Genomic DNA, 22,271 nt, shown 5'->3' on the forward strand with positions numbered 1-22,271 from the left:
TGTTCTCTCTTGCTCCCTCTCTCTCTATCCCGTCTCCCCTTGCACTTTCTCCTCTCTCTCTCTTAAAATAAACGAACTTAAGAAAAAAAAAAACCTTAATTCTGAATCCTCCTTTAGAAAAATAATAAAAAAAATTACTCTTCTAAAAAAAACACAATATAACTTTTCTTCAACGACTGTTTGACTTACCAGCATAATTACAAAGGTTTTATGCTGCAAAAAATGTGCAAGCCCTTCAATAATTTTTCGCAAGGCCCTTCCCAATCCATTCAAATTATATTCTTCTGAAAAGATCTGTCCTTAAAAATCTTTGCTAATTTTCTCTCTTAACAGTCCAACTCTACCCAGTCTTTATTTCATAAGGATTCACAATGCCAACTTCAACTTGGAAAGGATCTACTCTCTACTGCATGTGCATATCATCAGATCACTACCCACTGGCATCCACAAGCATAATAATGCAACAGAGACAGATGCTACTGTTTCAATAGAGTAGAAATTTTGATTGAGGATTAAGTTTATAAGAGATCAGTCCATTAGAGGGGGTGCCTGGGTGGTGCAGTCAGTTAAGCGTCTGACTCCTGATTTCAGCTCAGGTCATGATCTCACAGTTCATGAGATGGAGCCTTGCACCAGACTCTGTGCTGACAGTACAGAGCCTGCTTGGGATACTCTCTTTCTCCTTCTCTCTCTCTCTCTGCCCCTCCCCTGAGTGTACTCTCTCTCAAAGTAAATAAATAAACATAAAAAAAAAAAAAAGAGGCCAGTCCATTAGAATATTTTGATATTTTTAAACCAAACTCCAAACCATAGGGATTTGGAAAATGAATGCACAGAATTCTGAGATCCCTTATTTTCACTTTCAGTGTCTCCCTTTCGTTGAGATGCTTACTGCTGTCCATCTGTGAGGTTTCGTACTTTCGTATGCAAGCACAGAAAGCTCTGTAGAGAACTCACGCGATATGACGTGGTCCATGTACTGAGGTAAGTATGGGGCCCAGGCATCGATGGCTTCCTTCCGTCCCGCTTGCTCAATTCTTCTCAGTTCGGCTAGAAGCAGGGCCTGCGCGGCCTCTCTGACCTGAGCAGAAAACCAAACCAAATGAAAAACCAGAAAGCACATCAGTTGGTGAGGTGTTTAAAACCTGGGTGTTCATAACGAAGTGAAGCTAGAAAATATACAAGTCACATTAATTTACAGGAGAAAAATTACAGACCAAACAATGAACTAAGTACTTATAAACTGGATGTGAGCAAATCAAAGACATTTTAATGAATGAGCTCACTGAATAATATTTTAACACTAATAGACAGAATATTTGAACATTTACACAGCATTGGGTTTTAAACTTCCTTTTCCAAAGCTTTTAAAACATTCTTGCACTTTCGTTTAGCATTTTCACTTTAAAATTTCCATGTAATTGTTGTTGTTGGAAGTTGCCATTAAATGTATCTTCTCTATAAGCCTGAAGAAATTTAACCTTATCTAGTGAATTTCTTTATGTCATACATGCTAAATAGGTATTGTTTATACAAACACATGTATAGATCCACACAACTCATGTATCCCTAAGACATGTTTAAACAATTTGTTTTCAGCAAATAAGTACACTCCTGTGTACTAGTATTAGTTCGGTAGAAGGAAACCAGTATTCAAGTTACATCATCCCAGGTTTTTCCTTCAATGCGACACACAACTTTCACTTTGCAGTTTTAGTCTTCTGGCAAATTACCACAAGCATGAGGTCAAAGAAGCTAGGCAATGGTCAAGTGGTGTATCGATCAATTTATTAACTCTTTAGAACTGAAGAGGTAACTCAGCAGTGTCTGAAAAGAGTTTAAATAAAGACTTTCTAATTATAACTGATTTTTGAAGTGAATTCAAATACTATTCAGTGTAAAACTATGAAGATGTTAGTGTGGTACAATTCTACTTGGAAGTTGAGGGGAGGGAGATCAGAGAGGGGAAATCTTGATATTTGATAAATTCAAAATCCTGAATGATACAAACTGCTATAGCTAGACAGGTCAAATGCCACAGATTCCAATAAAGGAAACCTCTCTCTATAAAACACTTCCAAGTTCCTGGGGATATTATATTCCAAGCAATATCTAATGTGGCAGAAGTCCATTAACACAAAATAACAGCTACCATTTATTGAGCTCCAACCATGTGTCAGGCTCTGTACTAACTGTTTCACTTGCATTATCTGATTTGATCCTGACAGCAATCCCGTGAGGAATATATTATTATCCCCACTTTACAAACGAGCTTCAAACAGGTTAAGTAAATTACCCAGGGTCACAAAGTTAACAATTGGCAGAACTGATATTTAAACCCAGATCTCTTCGAATTCCAAAGACTTTCATTTTATTATAACACAGTACCTTCCACTGGACAATGGCTAGACACTTAGACTTTGACTGATGTAATTACAACTTAGTGTGTGATTTGGGGGGAGGTGGGTGTCTGTATGTGAGTGTGCATGTATGTGTACAATCTATACAGAAACCAATACTTAAAACAGTTTTCCCTAAAGTATATGAAAGCTTCTGTCAAATACTCACTGGATTAAAAAGTAAATAAATACGCAAGCTGGAACATTACTGTTTAATATATAAACTGAAAGAAAAATCAGGAATCCATATTTTCTATCACATAATAAACTGGTGAAAAGAAATTAGACAAATAGTAATCATTTCATTTCAAATTTACACTTGTCTATTGCCTTCACGATTTTGTTTTCTATCCATATCACATCCCTGTTACCTCCAAGCATCGATCTTGCCATCTCCGAGCCAGCATTTCTAGAAGTGGAGGCCGAAACTTCTCCAAGCCCAGCAGGTCCGGCAGCATAACACAATGCATAGCAGCCAACTGACTCCATCCTGTTAGAATGTAACATATTGTAAATACTTTAAACATTTTGGCATTCCCTAAGGATTTTTCTTTAAATATACCAAAAACCAAAGAAAGGGCAAATGTGCTAAATTATGTTGTAACGGGTTTCCACTTTTATTAAATGTTCTATACAAAGAGTCATATCAAATGTAGTTCATCTCTAAATCAAGCAGTTGGGACTTATATGAACTCTCAAAGTCTTAAATAAATTTCTACATAAAGTATATACAAATTCTATAAGGAAAACAAATTTCTAAACAGTACTTCTAAGATAAAACGTATTCAGGGTTAAGAAGGTGTAGAAATAAACATGTGCTAGAGTAATAGACTAGAAACCTCTTTCTGGCCAAGCAGCATTCATGCAGATAACCAAAGGTAAGTTCATGTCACTTAAGGCCTGGCCATCTGTGTATGACCACCTTGTCAGTCAACAAAGATGTCTTCTCTTGTCTTTCACAGGGCCTTTAATTAATACTTATTGATCTCTTACAAAGCAAACCAGATATTTAATCACAATCATAACTGAGTAACATAACATCAACTTTGAGAGGAATCATGAATTCAGGCATTTCATAAAATAAAAACCAGATAATCCAAAATTTAGAAAATCTTAAGCATCATTAACTTTAATTTATGGGAATAAAAGTTATTTTTTTCCAAAAATTCTCATCTATAATATGAAACTTAATTATATGAAGAAAACGAACACTGTAAGCCACTGCTATGTCTAAAAGCAACGGCACCCAGATATTCTTAAATAGTCATTTCAACCCTGTTTTGCAGGTGTCTGAAAAATATATACAGGATAAATGCTTCAGTCTTCCCAAATCATGAGGAAGCTACTGTTAATCCACAGTAATTACCATTACACCTTCTGGAGAGAACGTTTAAAGACAAGAATGAATGCCAGAAAAAAAAATTGTCTATTACCATATATAAGCTGAGTTATCTGTGATCATAGAATTTCAACAAATCAATGTTTTGAAATAATCTAAACTACAGTCTTCTAAAACAAGAACTGAGGCGCCTGGGTGGTTCAGTCGGTTAGGCATCGACTTCGGCTCAGGTCATGATCTCACGGTTCATGAGTTTGAACCCCACATTGGGCTCTATGCTGACAGCTCAGAGCCTGGAGCCTGCTTCAGATTCTGTGTCTCCCTCTCCCTTCCACTCTCCTGCTTGTACTCTGTCTCTCGCTCTCTCAAAATAAATAAACATTAAAAAATTAATTAAAATAAAACAACAAGAACCCTACCATAAAATTCAAAACCATTACTGGGATTGTTAAGAGAGAGAGAGAATGAGTGACAAATAAGCTGCCTATCTAAAGAGTCATCACCCAGTAAGGAAATTCTCATCAGCTGATTATATAATTACATAATTAAGGTGATGAGCACATATATTTTAGATTACTATTTCTTTCCAATAGAGGATAAACATATATAGAGAACATATATATATATATTTATCTACACACACCTATATATATATGTAAATATAAATTACCACCTAATAATTTAAGTGCTTCAATGTCTCATGAAAGTATGAAGTGTATTTATGAGCTAAATTTTAATAGGATAATGATTCTCACCATGGTCTGAAGTCAACAGCTTTTTCTGAAATAACAAATTACTATCTTTCACAATAGCTTAGCAAATATGACCCTACTTTTGCTAAAATCCAGTCTTCACATACTAACCTTAGTACATATCTATGACAGGGAAGCCAAACAAAAACTAAGTTACAATTTTGTGTTCCTGTGTTTTCTTTCCAAAGGAGTGTTACTTAGAACTCTCTATACTTTATGGATACTGTACCATTCTTTCCAATTGAATGGCCTGGTAATTCTGTTTTTTAATGAAGAGTCAGAATAAATCTAGGTTATGTTTGAGATTTTGTAAATTTCCTCCTTTTTATATTACACACCCTGGTGAAGACTGGGCCCATGACGAAGAGAGTGGATGTAAGTCAGAGCTCACAAGTTCTGTTAGGCTTCTAGGCAATATAAATAGTCCTACGGTAGCTCGTGGAGAAAAAAGGTTTGTGGATTCCATTCACATTTTCAGAGCTCCAAAAATACTTGCAACTAGTGTAAGTCCACAGGGATAGTATGGTAGCCTAACTACATCTTAAAATTTGAAATTATGGATTTTTGCCTCATCCAGAAACAGAAATAGTAAGGAGGATAGACAGGTGAATTCCTCGCAGTCTGTAATCACGGGTGCTGATCACTAGTCTGAAGACTTTTCGTATGAGAATGCAAAGAGGCCCCTCACATCTCCCCCTCACCTCTGAGTAACGGTACATGAAAAATAAACTCATTAGCTCTAACGCCGAGATCGCGAGGCAAACATCATTATGAAAACCAATCCACCTCTGAAGACCTACTTCCCATCAAAGATTAGCATGTCTGCACTTCTTTAACAGCATTCTAGACTGCAAGAAACACTCTTTATGCCAGCCAAGAGTAGCATTACATTTTCATAACTGGCCCTCATCACTGACATTAACAAATAAAGTTGTAAAATGGAAACTTGAGGATATCATATATAACATACATAACAAAACAGATAAATGTATAAATTAGATAAAAAGAACGTCATATCAGAATAAAGCACAGACTGAAAGGGAGTTGTTAGAAAGTTGAGAGAGAATACCTTCATTTACTAAGAAACAGGAATGTAAAGCAGGAGTAGAAGCAGGGTCAGAGCCAGAGTGATCAGCATCAGACCGAGCAGAAATGACAGGAGCAGGAACTTGCAGAGAAAACAGAAGAAATAAAGAGGAGAGAATTGAGGTACAGCGGCTTCTGAAAAAAAGCTCAGTATTAGTGAAGAATGAAAAACAAAGTTGGCAAAATATAGTAAATGGAGAACTGAAAAATGATGTTTTAATCAGAAGGGCATGATCATTAAGGATTACAGCAGAGAAATGATACATTTGAATAGCAACTACACTGTGGTTCAAATTCCTCTTGAAACCAAATCTATTTAATATTCTAATTTATCAATGTATCAATTAATACAGAAAAACAGTTCTAAAACAACTAAAGCTACAAGGAAAAAATGACAGACATTAAGAATTAGCAAAAATAAAATTCTTAAAATGTGTCACATACTGAAAAGTTTATGCTGGTCTTCACACTGTCAATTATATTTTTCCAATAATTTATTTCCTAACTTCATGTGTAAATTATTTTTTAACATCTGAAACCAACATCCACTGAGATCATTTCAATCTTCCACACTCATTTTATAAAAATACAATTTAAAATATACCAACTTGTATAGAATATATATATACTAAACTTTACTTTTCTGAGAAGAACCCTAACATAGCACCATTCTTTGAAGTTTAAAAAATATTCTTATAATACAAATGCTTTATATTACAAAAATAAATTATTGTGAGTCTTCTAATCTTTATAAAACACAGGGAACAGCCCTCACCCCACCCCCCAAAAAAGTAATGTTACCAGGAAAATGTTTCAGCTTAAATTATCATATGAAAAGGCAAAAAGACCGTATGGCACACACATTCTACAACTGGAGGTCAATGTTAAGATTTAGAGGTCACCATTTGACACTTCCTTCCTATGGAGAAATTACCATATGTCATGCACAAGCATCTTCAAATTAATCCCTCTCCTTTCTTCTGTCATTGAACAGCAATGGGTTTGGGCTCCTGAACAGATTAAGCATTGTCCACTGAATGATATGTTTGTTTTTCATGCAGCGAAGTTCCTTTGTCATGGCAGGACAGCTGCGTGAAAACAACTTTTCATAATTTCCACACAAGTGCGTCATAATGTCAGTCAGGCACGCGTGGCGTAGTAAACAGCACAACTTAAAGAAGTACATGAACAGGAATAAAAAGCAGAAAATCCAACTCCATAAACCCTAAGAAGCACATCTTGCACACATGAAAGTTTGGTTTGGGAATTTATAATATTTTTTATTATTACAGACCTATTTTTGGTTCTTTATGAAATTAAATGACTTTATGATGTTATGTTTACAAAAAACACCCAGAGCTTCTAATTGCATATGTCATAAGATCTAAGAATTCTACTGTAATCTTGCAAAGAAATCTCAAATATTTCTATGTGCCGTTGAATAAATTTTTCACTTTTTAAATCGTTTTTAATTATGCATTCAGTTATTATGGCCTATTAAACATTCACTTTCTCGTGCAAAGAAGTTGGTAAGCCTGAACAGCTAACAGTAAATTGTCAGGCTTTCGCTTTCATGCCACCAAACTTGTTGACAAAGTTCCTCTGGTGATTTTCAACAGCTGGGCTTTTTTTTTTTTAAGTAAAATTATTAAGTAAAAAGGAGAAAATATTATCATCCCTGAAAAGATTGTGGTAACTGCATCTCATTTTACTCTTAAGTGAGACTACACCAGAATTAGAAGGTGAGGAAATGCAATACAAATGAATAAAAGAGCAAGGCAGGGGGCCATCACCAGTGACAGAGCCAGGTCAAATGAGTCTCGGATGAAAGCACATCTTCTCTGAGAGTCACAGGGTAAAGGAAAGCAGAAATGCTACTGAGGAAACTGCCAGAATAAGCATAATAGGTCTTACTAGAATGATGTTCAATATATGTAAGTTTATTTTTAATGGGAGAAATAAACAGGCTGTACATATCAGAGTTTTGGAGTCCTGTTTAAAGGAGATTGTTGAAGAAAAAGTCATTTACATTTTCCTTTAATAAATTCTGTGAGCACTAAAAAAATAAAAATCAAGACTACTGTAAGAGAAATCAAGAAATCAGATTTACTATGCTTTAAAAAAAATCTCTGCATCACCAAAATGTATTTCAGTCAGACTACCTCATAATTAAAACTGCAGAATCTGGAACTACTTTTATAATTAATTGAGAATATTCAAATTAAACACTGCTTGAGCTTTGAAAACCATCCACACACAGAAAAAAAAAATCAGCAAAAGAAATTTAAGAAGTACCACTTCCACAAAAAGACCTCAAGATTTAATTACAAATAAAGAAATCCGAAGAGGTCATATGTGGCACTGAATACTGAAAATTTACAGCATAAATGAGCATTTGGTTTCTTAAAACAAAAAAGCTGCGATGATAATTACCAACTGGCTTCTCTTATTAAGAATATAGGAAAAAAGTGTCAGCTTCCAGTGATGACAGAAGTGGCCTAAGTTCTATTATTTGGCAGCTGAGAGCCTCTTTGACCGCTTAGTAGCACGTGAGCAGAGAGGCGAAGATAAAAGAACCCACGTGACAACATACATGTGCACACATGTGCTCTGGCTTCCCATCAGACAACATGTACCTAATACAACACCCAGGGTTTTCGGTTTTTGAATAAGCCTACTTCAGTCTTCATATGAACTCTGAACTCCATTGTTCCCAACTGCCACTGTGACATGAAAAATACATCACGGACAGAAAGTGAACTTACTTTAGGCAGCAAGTTATTGGTCTAAACCTCATTAGCCTCCTGGGACAGGAATACAAATAACCCCTTTCAATACATTTTTCAGGACAAAAAAATCTAGAAAATAAAATTTCCTATAAAACCAAGTGCAATGCTTAAAGAAGTTTTTCCAAGGCTTAACACTAATAAATAATTTAAAGTATTTAATAATGAATCCCTTTACCAAAGCGTTATGAGATAATCATGAAGCTTCAAGAGGGGAGGACAGAGGAGGCATGCACACTAGGTCTGCCTTCCAATACAGGGATCTTAGAGTCACACCTGCCCTGCTATAGATCTCCTGTGTGTCTCTGCTGAGCGTTCTCATCTTCTTTTAGATCCACAGGAAGCATTAGGATAAATCACTGACCAAACATTCTACAAAAAAAAGGACTTCCTCAAAACACCATGGGGGAAGCACAAAACATCTAACGGCAATAAGGAAGGACAAAGTTCCAGGAAACAGGAAGGATAAGCACCTACCGTAAGACAGAATGCATTAACAGCCCAAGATGGCGTTCTGACTGACATACATCAAGGCAAAATACAAAAGTGCTGATAATGTTTGAAAAATACGGTAACTCTACTTAACCTGTAGACCACCATTGGACTACGGCAGAGGTAGAAAAAGTTCAGATGAGATGACAATTTTACCTTGGCCTATAACTCCAGCCAGAGTTCAAAAAGTAAAAATTTAAGAATTTTAAAAATCACACTTCTGTAAAAGGTCTCATTACTAACACCCAAAATACATAAATGAGCTAAGAGCCAAAACAATGGTGGGGGGGAGGTTGTGTGTGGAGTTCATTACAGTTAAAGGTAAAGTTATTACATAAGCACTAACTTGAATTAGACATATTAAGCTGTTAAAAATTCCTATTTCGTTTAATTAACAATAAGGCCCTACTGTGTGCCAGACATTAGGCTAAGTATATAAAAATTCAAAAAGATTAGACAAAGTTACTCGGTTACTGAGAGTCTGGCAGGAAAAGCAAATAACTAATCAAAATATTATATAAATTGTATTCTTCTGAATCTCTTCTGCTAGACAGAAGCTCCTTGAAGGCAGGGATCTGTTGTGTCCCCCTTACAGATTCAGCACCTAGTTTCTGACACACTGACCCTGGAAGCATATAGAGAAGGTATCTATAGATTCATTCATTCAAGTATTTTTTGAGTCCCTTCTGTGTACTAGTCACTGTTCAAAGCACTTGTGCCAAATTAGTGAACAAAAAGAGCAAAAGTCTGCCCTTCGAGCTTCCAAAGACCAAAGTTATATGCTGATTTTTCCTAAAGGCATATAAATTCAAACACAAAATTTTAAGGAGTCTTCAGGTCCATCCATTAACCTGATATATGTACTCCATGTTTCTCGCTATAGACCCTGGAAAAAGATGGTGAGAAATTATTGGTTAATTTACATAAATGTTTCCTGAAATAATATAACAATGACTACCTCCTACTTCAAGTTTACACAACCTGAATTAAATCCTTCTCTGAAAAATAAAATGGCAGATACTATTACACAAACATATACATACTTAAGTTGCTTAGATTTGTTTCCATCCCAACCACTGAGTAAAGATGCACTACTAGTGTAGACACGGGGGTCACAATCAAGATAAGCACTAGACACAGACCAAAGACTTATGCCATGAGATTATTGAATTGATCAAGAGAAATACAGCATGTCAGAATGTAGAAAAGCCTAGAGATATGGGCAGATTTTGGGCTGTATAACTATGAACAAAAATTTAGTTTGACATTTCTGATCTCTTTCTCAAATGAGATGTTTTTATAAAGTGCACAATCGAGTATCTAATAAATAAAAACTGTCTCTACCAAAAAGTACATGACTTGTCAGTCACTGTTAATTATTGGCAGAGGCTGAATTAACAAACCCCACAGCTAGACAAAATAAACCTCCTGTGAAGAAATTATTTTCCAATGAAATACCCTGATAATGTGTATGAGGAATTACGTTAGCTGAACTATCCAGATCATCTTTATTCTCAGACCCAAATGTCTATGAAAGGTCCAATCCCCAGCTAAAGTCTTTACTCTGTATAGATTATTTTGCAGCTGAACAAGTATTTGCCGACATATAAGTGACAGTTTATCGAAAAGGAGCATATTCGTGTTTGCAATCCAGCTTGAAAAAGGGATGGTGAGTCAATGTGCACTGCAGTGGGAGTCAGGAAACGAAAACGTAAGGAAAGAGGAAAATGTTTAAAAGAAAACCAAGGTAAGAGAAGTCAGAGCAGAAAAGATGAAATATACTACCCTAACCATTGAACTGTAGTCCAAGAACTCAGGGCTTTCGTCCATTCTCTTACCACGTCTTATCCTAAACTGGTTGTTTATGTTCATGAGTTATCTACTAGATATATATAATCTACTCAAGAGAGTATACATCATAATAATCTAATGTCCTAAATAGAGATGTTTGGGGGCGGGGGGAGAAGTGTTCACAAATAGTGGTTAAAGAGATAATTACTCCGTACTTTCAATATTCAAATAGAAAGTGGGTTTTGTGGTGCCATCCTAAGGTATTTTGCCATGTAACTCTCACTACAGATTGCTAACCTTTACTTTAAGATAAGCATCTGTGTTATTTCAAAATGAAAACTCCTAATTCTACTGCCTTAAATAAATGCTTTAGAAAAAGACTCAATTCTCCCTCACTGCTCTCAAAACATGAGGCTTTATGAGAAGAGTAACATTAAAGTGTTCCAACAGTAACATCCTCAGACCTGACCTAGTGAGTAAATTGAATACTATAACGGTGGTGAAGTACACAATGTATCATGACAATGTCACAAATTACACTGGTCCGTTTATATCTGCTGCTATGATTACAGAGGGAGAAAACTCACCTAAGAAGAAACATCAACTGTAAAGAATGATAATGAAGATGGTAATGATGAGGACAACAAATAAAATCTCTAACAGGCATTGGTCTTAAATGAAGCTCTAAACTAATTAAATAAAGCAGGGTGTGCCCTGCCACCGATTTGTACTTTATAATCTGGAAGACATTTTCCGTGGATTTAGAACAGAAATACATGTTATTGTAGAAAAAGCACAGATCTAGAGTTAAAAGGTACTACTGTATCCTAATCATACCTCTATAACTAATCATATTTTAAGTCCATCTTTTAGCTTTGTGAACCTGTTTCCATCTCTCCCTGAAATGATGGCTATAAAAATATTACAACTTTATGTAACATAAACAATATTTACTTTATGAAGTAATAGTATATTTAGAACCTTTTGGGGGTGCCTTTGTGGCTCAGTCAATTAAGCATCTGAATCTTGATTTTGGTTCAGGTCATGATCTCATGGTTTGTGGGTTCAAGCCCCACATGGGGCTCTGCCCTGACAGTGCAGAGTCTGCTTGGGATTCTCTCTCTCTCTCTCTCTGTCTCCCGTTCTTTTCTCTGCCTCTCCTGTGTACTCTCTCTCTCTCATAAAATAAAGTTAAAAAAATTTTTTTAAGTAAAGGGAGAGGAACTTCCATTTCTGGACAAGATGGAATAACATGAAACAGACCTATAATCCCATCTAAAACACCCCCCACCCAAAAAATACATAAAACGATGGTTTCAAGTCACTGGACATCAAGTGATGATGGACTGAGAGTCAGGAGTTGGAAGATAAACAGCCCTATGATTACCCTCAGTTATGCTTTGTGGGAGTTTCTAGGCCAAGATACAAGAAGGAGGATTTAGGAACAGCCCAGCAGTTTTCCTGAGTTAAGGAGACAGAGCTGTGAGTCTAGGAAACCAGAGCAGCTAGAGAAGAGAGCTTCAAGGATCAAAGTCCTTCAGATGTCCCCCTCACATATTCAGTAGAGCGCCAATCAATTCATATGTGTGAGGAAACTACTAAAGTGTGTGTGTGTTGCTCCCACTAGCCCGATTGGAAAACTCAGAACTTGTGGGGTACCAGATACTCAGGAAGGTCTGGCCTCAGTAATGGGAAATTAGTCTTAGAGCATGACTCCAAACCTACCAAACAAATCATAAAAGACCATAAAAAGATCAAATTCCTTCCAAGTAACTTAACTGCATCCAGAATATAGCTTTAAAAAATTATAACAAAAATATTCAGTAACCAAACAAGTAAAATCCAAATATCTGCCATTTAACAATGATTATCAGGCACACAAAGAAGCAGAAAAGCACAGTCCATAAGGATGAGGGAAAACATCAATTAAAAACAACCCCAAACTGACAGGGATGTCAAAGTTATCAAATAAGAGTAGTAAAACAGCTATTATAACTGTCACTCATATATTGAAAAAAGTTACATAGAGACAACAAATACATAAAAAAGACTCAAATCAAAATTGTGGACATGCAAATCATAATATCTGATATCTGAGATGAAAAATATGCTGGTTGGGCTTAATAGCAGTTTGGATATTGCTAGAAAAGATGAATGAACTTGAAGACATTGCAGCAGAAACTAATCAAAACATAGAGAGGGAAAAAAATCTGAAAATAAAGCATCAGTGAGCTATGAAACAATTTCAAGTGGCCTAATGTACATATAATTTGAGTCCACTAAAGATAGAAAAGAGCAGACACATAGATTATTTGGAGAAATAATGGTGAAAAATGTTTCATATTAATAAAAACTACAAAAATAAGCTTAATGAACCTCAACCACAAGAAACATAAAACTACACTAACGCACCTAATAAGGAAAGGGTTCAAAAGCAAATAACAAAAAGAAAATCTTTAAGATAGCACGTTGTGAACATTTTTAAATGTTATTTACATACAGAGGAAAATATGAATGACATCAAACTTCTTGTTAAAAACAATGCAAGTGAGAACACAATAAAGTATCATTTCTAAAGTACTGAAAGATACAAATGGTCAACCTAGAATTCTATACCAAAAATATCTTTCAAAGTCAAAAAGCAAATAAACATGTTTTCAGACATAAAGCTGAAAGAATAGCAGACCTTCACTACAAGAAATGTAGCAAGTACTTTGGGTAGAAAAAAAGAATTATACCAGATAAAAATCCAGATTATAAAAAGGAATGAAGAGCACCAAAAATGTAATTATATAGGTAAATATGTATGGTTTTTACTATTTAAATATCTGTAAAATACAACTATTAAATAATACTGCTTTTTAGAGTTTATAATATACAAAAATGTAAAATACAAGAAAAAAATAGCACAAAGGCCAGGAAGTAAAAAATGCAAGTAAAACATTTTACAGTTTTTATATTAAATATTAAATGGTAGAGGCTTCTGTGTGGCTCAGTTGGTTAAACATCTGACTTCAACTCAGGACAAGATCTCGTCGTTGAGAGTTTGAGCCCTATGTAAGGCTCTGTGCTGACAGCTCAGAGCCTGGTGCCCATTTCAGATTCATTCTCTCTCTCACTCACTCTTGCTCTCACTCTCATTCTCTCTTTCTGCCTCTTCCCCACTCGTGCTGTCTCTTTCTCTCTCAAAAATAGACATTAAAAAAAAATTTTTTAATGTTAAATGGTAATACCATTTAAAGGTACACTGAGATAAGTTAAAAATCTATGTAAACTATAAACTCTAAAATTACCACTAAAATAACAAAGATTTAGCTTATAAGGCAATAAAGAGGATAAAGTGAAATAAAACAAAAAGACTATTAGCAGAAAAAAAAAAAAAGAAGGAACAAAGAACAAATGAGATAAGGAGAAAAAAGAGCAGAATGATAGACTCAAACCTAACCTAACCATGTCAATAAACACATTAAATGTAAATGGTTTAGATACTGCCAGTTAAGAAGTAGGCCATATTGCCTATCAGAAACAGACTTTAAATGTAAAGATGCAAAATAGATGAAAAGTAAAAGGATGGGACAATACATACCATGCCAATAATAGTATTGGCAGAAAAGGCTAAAATGGCTATATTATTATAAACAAAGTCGACTTCAAAGCAAAAGATATTATCAAGGATAAAAGAGGTCATTTCATAATGAGACAAGTAAAAAAAAAATCCATAAGAAAAAACAATCCTAAAGGATTACCTAATAAGAGACCTTTGTAACATATGAAGCAAAAACTAATACATATGCAAGGAGGAATAAGCAAATCCACAATCACTGCCAGACTACTCAGGAGAAGAGAGAAAATTCATAAATTATAAATAACAGAAATGAGAGAGGGGATACCCTTTCAAATCCTACAGATAGGATATTAAAAGAAAAACAGGAGACTATTAAGGTTTTTTTGGACAATAACTTTGACACAAACTACCAAAGTTCACCCAAGATGAAATAATTAAAAAAGAAAAACACCCTAATCTATTAAAGCATCTAAATTTGTAGTTAAGACCCTCCCCATATAGAAAACTCCAGGTCCATGTACTTTCATTAGTGAATTAGATCAAACAAGCAAGAAGAAATAATATCAATCCTACACAAACCCTTTCAGAAAACACACACACACACACATACACACACACACACACACACAGGATTCTAACTCTAGCATTAATCTTGTTACCAAAGTTGAACAAAGAACATTATTAGAAATGAAAATTGTAGACCAAAATCCCTCATGAACATAACAAACTCTTAACAAATTTTAGCAAATTATATTAAGCAATCTAGAAGAAGAAGAATTTATCATGACCAAGTGTGGTCTACCTTAGGATCACACGGTTGTTTTAAAATTCAAAAGCTCATTTGCCTTAAGAAAGTAAAGGAGAAAACTCATTTGCTAATTTCAACAAAACCATCTGACAAAATTAAAATCATTTATAATAAAAAACAATTATCAACAAACTAGGAAGAGAAGTAACTTCCTTAACATCTTCCTCATCTAAGAAGAACCTGCAGCTAACCTCATACTTAAAAAGACTGAATGCTTTATCCCATGGTTGGGAACAAGGCAAGGAGGTCTACTCTAACTTCTTCAATTTAACATCATGTTCTAACTCCTTACCTGTGCAGTAAAGCAAGAAAAATAAAATGCAAATTTTATTTAAAAATAAAATTTTACTTCTGAAAAGAAGTAAAATTGTCTTTATCCACAGATAACATTACTTTGGGTGTATACTCTGAAGAACGAAGGGATTAAAATTGGTAAGTAACCATCAATATTAGAAAGCTAAAAGAAAAAATAGTCTATTAAATCCAAAGAATATAGAAGAGCTGACTTCAGTGAAATTGGAAAAAATATGCACTAGAAAGGATAAACAAAGGCAGAGTGGATTCATTAAAATAACTAATAAGACTCATAAGCCCCTGAGGAGACTGATCAAAAAATAGAGAAAAGCTACAAATGATTAATATAAGAAAAAAAATGGTGATATCCCTATAGATATTAAAGAAAATTAAAAGATAATATATTTTCCAAGGACAGTAAATTTAAAAGAACTAGAAAAATCACTGAATATGTGCTACTTAATTAAAACAAACACAAGAAGAAACAGAAAATTTGAAGGGTCACATGACAATGAGAGAAATTAAACCCCAAATTTAAAAACTTCCCACAAAAAAAACCGCTAGCTCTAAATCCAGCAAATTCTCCTGCACATTTATGGAAAAAAATGCCAATCTTACACAAATTCTACCTGAAAATAGAAAAAAAGAAAAGGTCCCTTGATCAGTTTTTTGAAACCTGAATGACATAACAATTTATAAGGGCATTAGAAGAAAGGACTTTCTCCTGAAAAAAAAAAAATATATATGTATATATATTTATATATATATATATAAAACCAAATGCAACAATATATAAGACAATAATGCATCACAACAGATTAAAAGGAAAAATTATTTATTCATCTCAATACAGAAAAAGCATGATAAAACCCGACATACACTGATGATAAACATTTAGCAAAGGGATAATGGAGAGTTAATTTCTTAAAGATTACCAGTAAGAAGCATATAGGAAATATCAGAATTATGAAAGTTTAGAAGTTGGGAAAACATTGGAAATAGAAAAAACATCCCATATGAATGTCCATATAGTCCAACTATCTACAAATAATAGTTGAATTTAGCATGACTGCTTGATATAAGGTCAATATCTAAAGATCATCTGCATTTCTGTGTCAGAGGCACAGAAAAGAAAATATTCATTACCAGTTACAAGAATATTTTTAAAAGCCATATCTAGGAATAAATCTAAATCTAAAGTACATAAGACCTCTACACAGAAAACAACAGAAGAGTTAACATAGCTAAATCAGACCTAAAAAAAAATAGGAATATAGCAGAGTTGAATATATTAAATATATTGAATGAATGAATCCCTCAAAATATTAATTCTCCCCAAACTCATCTATAAATTCAATAAAATGGCAGTTGAAATCAGAATAGGTTTATATAACAATTAAGAAACTAGCTTTAAACTGACACCTGAGAAATTCAAGGAAACAAGAATAGCCATAACATTATTTAAGAATAAGTTTGGAAGACATGATCTACTGACTACCGAGTTTTCTTACGCAGCTATAGTAATTAAGGCACAAGGATACACAAGCAAATCAACAGGCACAAACAGTCCCAGGAACAAATCGGATCAAAGAGTTCAAGCCCTGCATTGAGCTCTGCACTGTCAGTGGCTGCCTGGGATTCTCTCTCAAAGAACATGTTATTTACAACAAAGATGGTGCTGCAAAGCAGTGGAGGATTGTCTCTTGGATAAATCATACTGCACTAACACAGAATTGTATGAAAGAAAAAAGTGAAACAGGACTCCTGCTTCCCATTATACCCACAACTGAATTGTAGGCAGATTGTAGATCTAAATAAAATCAGTAAAACAAAAAAATTGCCTAAAACAGAAGAGTCTCATGATATCAGGCTAATTTCTTAAGCAGAACACAAAAATATTAATCATAAATGAAAAAAATGATAGATTCCACTGAAATGGAGAGATGCTAAATTTCAAAGATAGGCAGGAAGGCAAATAAATATTTGCAATACATATAACAAAGGGCTCATATCAAGGACAGTCACAGATCAACCCTTACAAGTCATCTTTTTTTAATGACAACCTAATAGACACACAAGTCAAACAGGCACTTCACAAAAGAACATATAAATTTGAGCAATAAATATGCAAAAAAAAGTGTTCGACCTTAATGGAAACTGGGGAATGTAAATTAAACACACTGCAAACTACTATACACACACTAAAATGGCTAAAGTGAAAACGATGAAAACTATTCAAGGTTGGCCAGCATATCTCACAGTGGTATATTTGTTGCCCCATATCCTAGCCAGTGCAGTATTTTCCGTCTTTTTCACATTAGCCATTTTGACGGATGCGTATTAGTCACTCACTGGGAAAAACATGACAACACCTGCTACAGCTGAAGATAAACATATGTGGAAATTCCACATTTAGTTATGTACACAACAGAAGCACTTACAAGGTACATTGAGATTCAAATGCAAGAATGTTCACAGAAATATTTATGGAAAACAAAAACTGGAAATAATTTAAATGTCTATTGACAGGAAAATGGATGGAGAAACTGTGGTCTATTCATTCAACAGAATACAATACTCCAATAAAAATGAACGATGGAAATGAATAAACTTTAGTCAAATGCAACATCATCAATAAATCTCACAAAAGCAGCCAAACACAAAAGAATACGTAACTCCATGCCTGATTGAATTTGTATAAAATTCAAAACACAGGAAAAATTAAACTATAGTGTTTAGGGATTTAAACTTAGATGGATATAACCAAAAGGAAAGAAAAGAAGGAATTTCTCAGAAGGCAAGATAGTAGTGACCTTTGGAAGGGGGCATATGATTGGAAGGGCACATACCAGCAACTTCTGGAGTGCTGGCAAAGTTCAATTTCTTGTCCAAGGACATAGTTACAAGAGTGTTTAGCATGTAAAAGGAGTGACTGAGCTAGATATTTCTGTTTTGTGCACTTTTCTGTACATATATTTCATACATACACAAGGATAAAGTTGCCCAGCCAAAAGTCTTCTATAACATACAGTTATATTATAATGGTTTATATCAAGTTTAATCAGAGGAAGGGCCACAAGAGGGGTGAATACGTAGGGTTGGAATAAAGGATGGGAGAGAGTAGAGAATATGGGAGCTTCTTTTCAATATTGAAAAGTCAGATAAGTGCCTAAAACCAAATATCAAGCATATATTTAAAAACAGTAAATACCAAATAATAAGCTAAGCGAGAAAAAATGTACTTGTCCTAGGGAAGGGAAAAATTGTAGATCAAAAGTTGGAGGCCTATTGTTTATCTAACAAATCTTGTAGAACTATTCACTGACTCTTTAAAACCTAAAACAAAACAAAACCTGTGGAAAAAAGAAGGTCCTGAAAGTCAGCATTTACAAGCAGAACCTTCAGCATCCCATCTCTTGCTCACCTCTTCATTTCTAGCACATTCTGAGAGAGCCAGCACTATCTTTGAGCCTGAAGGGACGCTCTCTAAGCAGACCTGACCCCCATCTCTGGTTGCCTCATTTACTACTCTTAAAATGAATATAAAGGATAATAATGGAAGAGAAATTCAACGTTCACTTCTACCTCCTAATGAAAAAGAAAGCAATAGACAAAAGTTAAGGTATATAATAACAAAGAAAGGATTTCCACTTGTGGATTACAAGGCATGAACTACTGGCAAATAGCAGAAGAGCTACAGTATGAAAATGTGACTTTAAACATTTCTAAATGTAATCTAAAAATAGGTATCACTTTTAAACTGAGCATACACAATTAACACACTAGTGTTGTCAAGTTAAGGTGCCCCTGATGCGTAAAAATTAGGTCAAAGATAGTGCAATAAAATTATGTGAAATACGCTCATTTATCAATTTCTAAATAAACCTGATTTATTTTTAACTGACATCTTAATTATCCACATTTACATCTGGAATATAACAACTTTTCTCTCTTTTAACAATGTGAGACAAACAAAATGTTATGATTATACATTAGCTATGCCTCCTGAGTTTCTACAGCTGAAATGTCAGGTCAATTACTTAATAAGATTTAAATTTTACCTTGTTTAATCTGTCCTTGCACAATATTACTGGAAGTTGGAGGGGAACCCCTTGCCTTAGAAAGGTCTGGGGTGCTTGGTCGAGGTGGCCTTTAAAAAGAAGAAGAAAATATATGCATATATATTTTCATATTTTCATATTTCTGAAACCATTTAAACTATTAAACTTCCTAGTCCCAAATGAATTGCAAAACAAATATATACAGAACATTTTCAATTTACTGTTCAAAAAAAACTTCCCGTTTTGTACCTATTAACATTTTCCATTTCAAATTTTAATATATTAAATGATTAGCAAATAGCAGGTAAAAGCTTTACAACTACAATTTATGTCTTATGCTAGCTTAAGGAATATTTATGATTAGTTTAATGTGCTACCACTGACAAATGCATATCGTAATTAGTCCTTCAGTCTTCGGTATTAACATACTGAGATTTCAGCCTTCCCTCTATCACTGGTCCAAATGAATTCATGGAACAATCAATACTTTGAGTTTAAATTCATCCTTAAAATCTGAAAAAGGAAGCAAGGCAAGAGAAATCTTGGACTCCAGAGGCTGTCTGTCTCATTTTGAATTCCAGCTCTACCACTTAACTACTTGTATGACCTTGGACACATTACTTGACCTCATTGAGTCTCAGTTTTCTCATCTGTAGTAAAAGGATTATAAAAGTACCTACCTTGCCAGGTTAAGAGCATTAATGAGACAGTATCTAGACAGTACTTACAATAGAACCAGTTACAAGGTAAGCACCACTTAAGTATTTGATTTTTAAAAATTTCTCAATATGATCAACTCTCAATAAAGTAAAAAACTAGTTTCAAAGCTGTCTTCATGACTTCTGGAAAATAGGTAATAGCAAATCAGGTTAGGCATTCCTGAAATACTAAAATAATACTCTCCTACAATTAAGAGTTGATTTCTCTTTTCCAATTGAAAAATTCTGACTATACTTCTCACCAAATTCTGATGCCAATTACTGAACACCTATCATTCATTTTAGATGTCACAAAGAGAAGCAGCATTTCAATCAAATACACATCTTGAATTAAATATCAGTTCAAACTTTAAGTAGATACAATTCTGAGATTATTTACCAAAGAGCTAGTCTAGAGTTCATTTATGAAAGCTTAACTGATACCTACTCCCTCATTCCAAAAATTTTTTTGAATAGCTATGTCGTACAGCTGAGTGAAGGTTTAACTGTGTGATTTTTTTCATGCTCTAAAGCATGCATGTTGTGTTTTATAATTTAAAGGGGAAACACTGATATGACATGAAAATGCTAAGGTGGGCAGAGCCAAAAAAAAGATAAAAACAAACAGTGAGAAAAATAAAAGTTTGTGTTTTTTTGGAAATGTGATAATAAAATCAGACTATCATGGTCACACCTGGTAGGACCCTTCTTCATATGATCACCAATAAAAGTTGCGTTGGTCATACTCATTAACGTGTTTGCCAAAGATATGATAGACAGGAGATGCTGCGTGGTGACGGCTCGGGACACTCCGTAGGTTCCCTTTCCTGCGCCCTCGGTTGCTGGCAGCTTCCTTCCCGCTTCCACTTTCCCATGTGATAGTTTACAAGCAGGCTGATTATAACCAGGAAGCATCAGTGACATATGACCCCCTCGCGACAGGAGACCAAAAGAGACTGTGCAATGGGGTTTCAGCATTCCAAGACGATCGAGACAGACTTCATCCAGAACTTCGTTTAAACCCCAGGCGTGAAGACAGGACATGAACAATTTTGCAGTGTCCATCGTCAAATTATATTCTAACAGGGTCAATGGCTTGGATTTGCTGGCCCGATATTCTGGATCGCTTTCTTCCCTCCTCTGCCTCATCATCTCCTCATCCTCATCTTCATCATCGAGGAGATGCTCCTTTATGTTCTCTTTGATAGTTTCTTTCACTTGTTGGAAGAGAACTGCTGCTCGTTTTCCAGTTAGAAAAGAGCCCCCTTTGTCTGAGCTGCCAGATGCTTTTTGCAAATTCTCTGGGGAAATAAGCGCGGTATTCGGCCTAGAGGCTTCTTCAGTCAAGAGTTGAATAATCAGCGCTTCCACATCAAAGAAAAGCACGTGTATGTCCGGGTCTGTTAGGTTTGTCTTTATTGCTTGAACCATCAGGGAGTTATGAGAATATTTAGGTAAATTTCCCTGCAATAAACATTTTTTAAAAAATGGTTACAATATAAAGTGTTTAATTTCATGCATTCATTAATGAATAATAAATAGAGGAATTCGAAGGCTTATTGAGCCATCTTTTTGGGTACCTCTATCATTAAAAGTAACACACGAACTTTGCCAATCAGCAGCATGTAAAAGATATGAACTTATATGAGAACTTTATGCTGAAATAATTATAAAACTATCCATTTTTAAAACAAGAAAATTTTGTCCATTGAAGCAGGGATTTTTTTTTTACTCGAAGAACAGATTAAAAATAGTTTCAATAACTTCTATGCAAATTCTATCTCTGGGAATGAATACTGGTCCACCTGAAAGGAGAGCCCACTTATCACGCATGGCTCCTCACCCCTTTGAGTTGCTGTACCATCAAATTCCACCTTTTTCTACTTCACCTTCATACGCTCCTTGTTCACAGATTCTTCTCCCTCAACAAAGGGCTCAAGTCTACTCTACTCAGACTCTAACAGAAAGGGCTATCTTGTGACCATGCCGCTCCTCGACTGATCGCTCCCCCCAGCCCCCATCCGCCCCCTTCAGCCAAATACATGGCAAGTAGCAGGCTAGTCCAAGGCAACTCTCAGTCCCGCTCCTCCTTCTGCTCCTTGTTATTTTTTCCCGCTGAATAAGAGAGAAAGCAGAAATAACAAAAATAAAAAGCCACCTCTCCCAGCATCCTGGAGAACACCTTCCGGGTGAGCCTTCT

The 22,271-nt window shown here is 34.9% G+C and overlaps 1 protein-coding gene across 1 annotated transcript in view; it reads right to left on the minus strand.

Moving 5' to 3' along the window:
- WDR7 (WD repeat domain 7) overlaps positions 1-22,271 on the minus strand; it is a 345,923-nt gene that overhangs the window by 223,422 nt on the left and 100,230 nt on the right. Inside the window, exons 15-19 of the mRNA XM_029921300.1 lie at positions 20,766-21,535; positions 19,374-19,462; positions 5,560-5,658; positions 2,771-2,889; positions 958-1,081 (exon numbers count right to left, since the gene is read on the minus strand). Of these exons, the coding sequence (XP_029777160.1) occupies positions 958-1,081; positions 2,771-2,889; positions 5,560-5,658; positions 19,374-19,462; positions 20,766-21,535 (1,201 nt within the window). The remainder of the gene's footprint in view (positions 1-957; positions 1,082-2,770; positions 2,890-5,559; positions 5,659-19,373; positions 19,463-20,765; positions 21,536-22,271) is intronic.

This window comes from Suricata suricatta, chromosome 14 (assembly GCF_006229205.1).
Source record: "Suricata suricatta isolate VVHF042 chromosome 14, meerkat_22Aug2017_6uvM2_HiC, whole genome shotgun sequence".
NCBI classification, from domain to species: Eukaryota; Metazoa; Chordata; class Mammalia; order Carnivora; family Herpestidae; genus Suricata; species Suricata suricatta.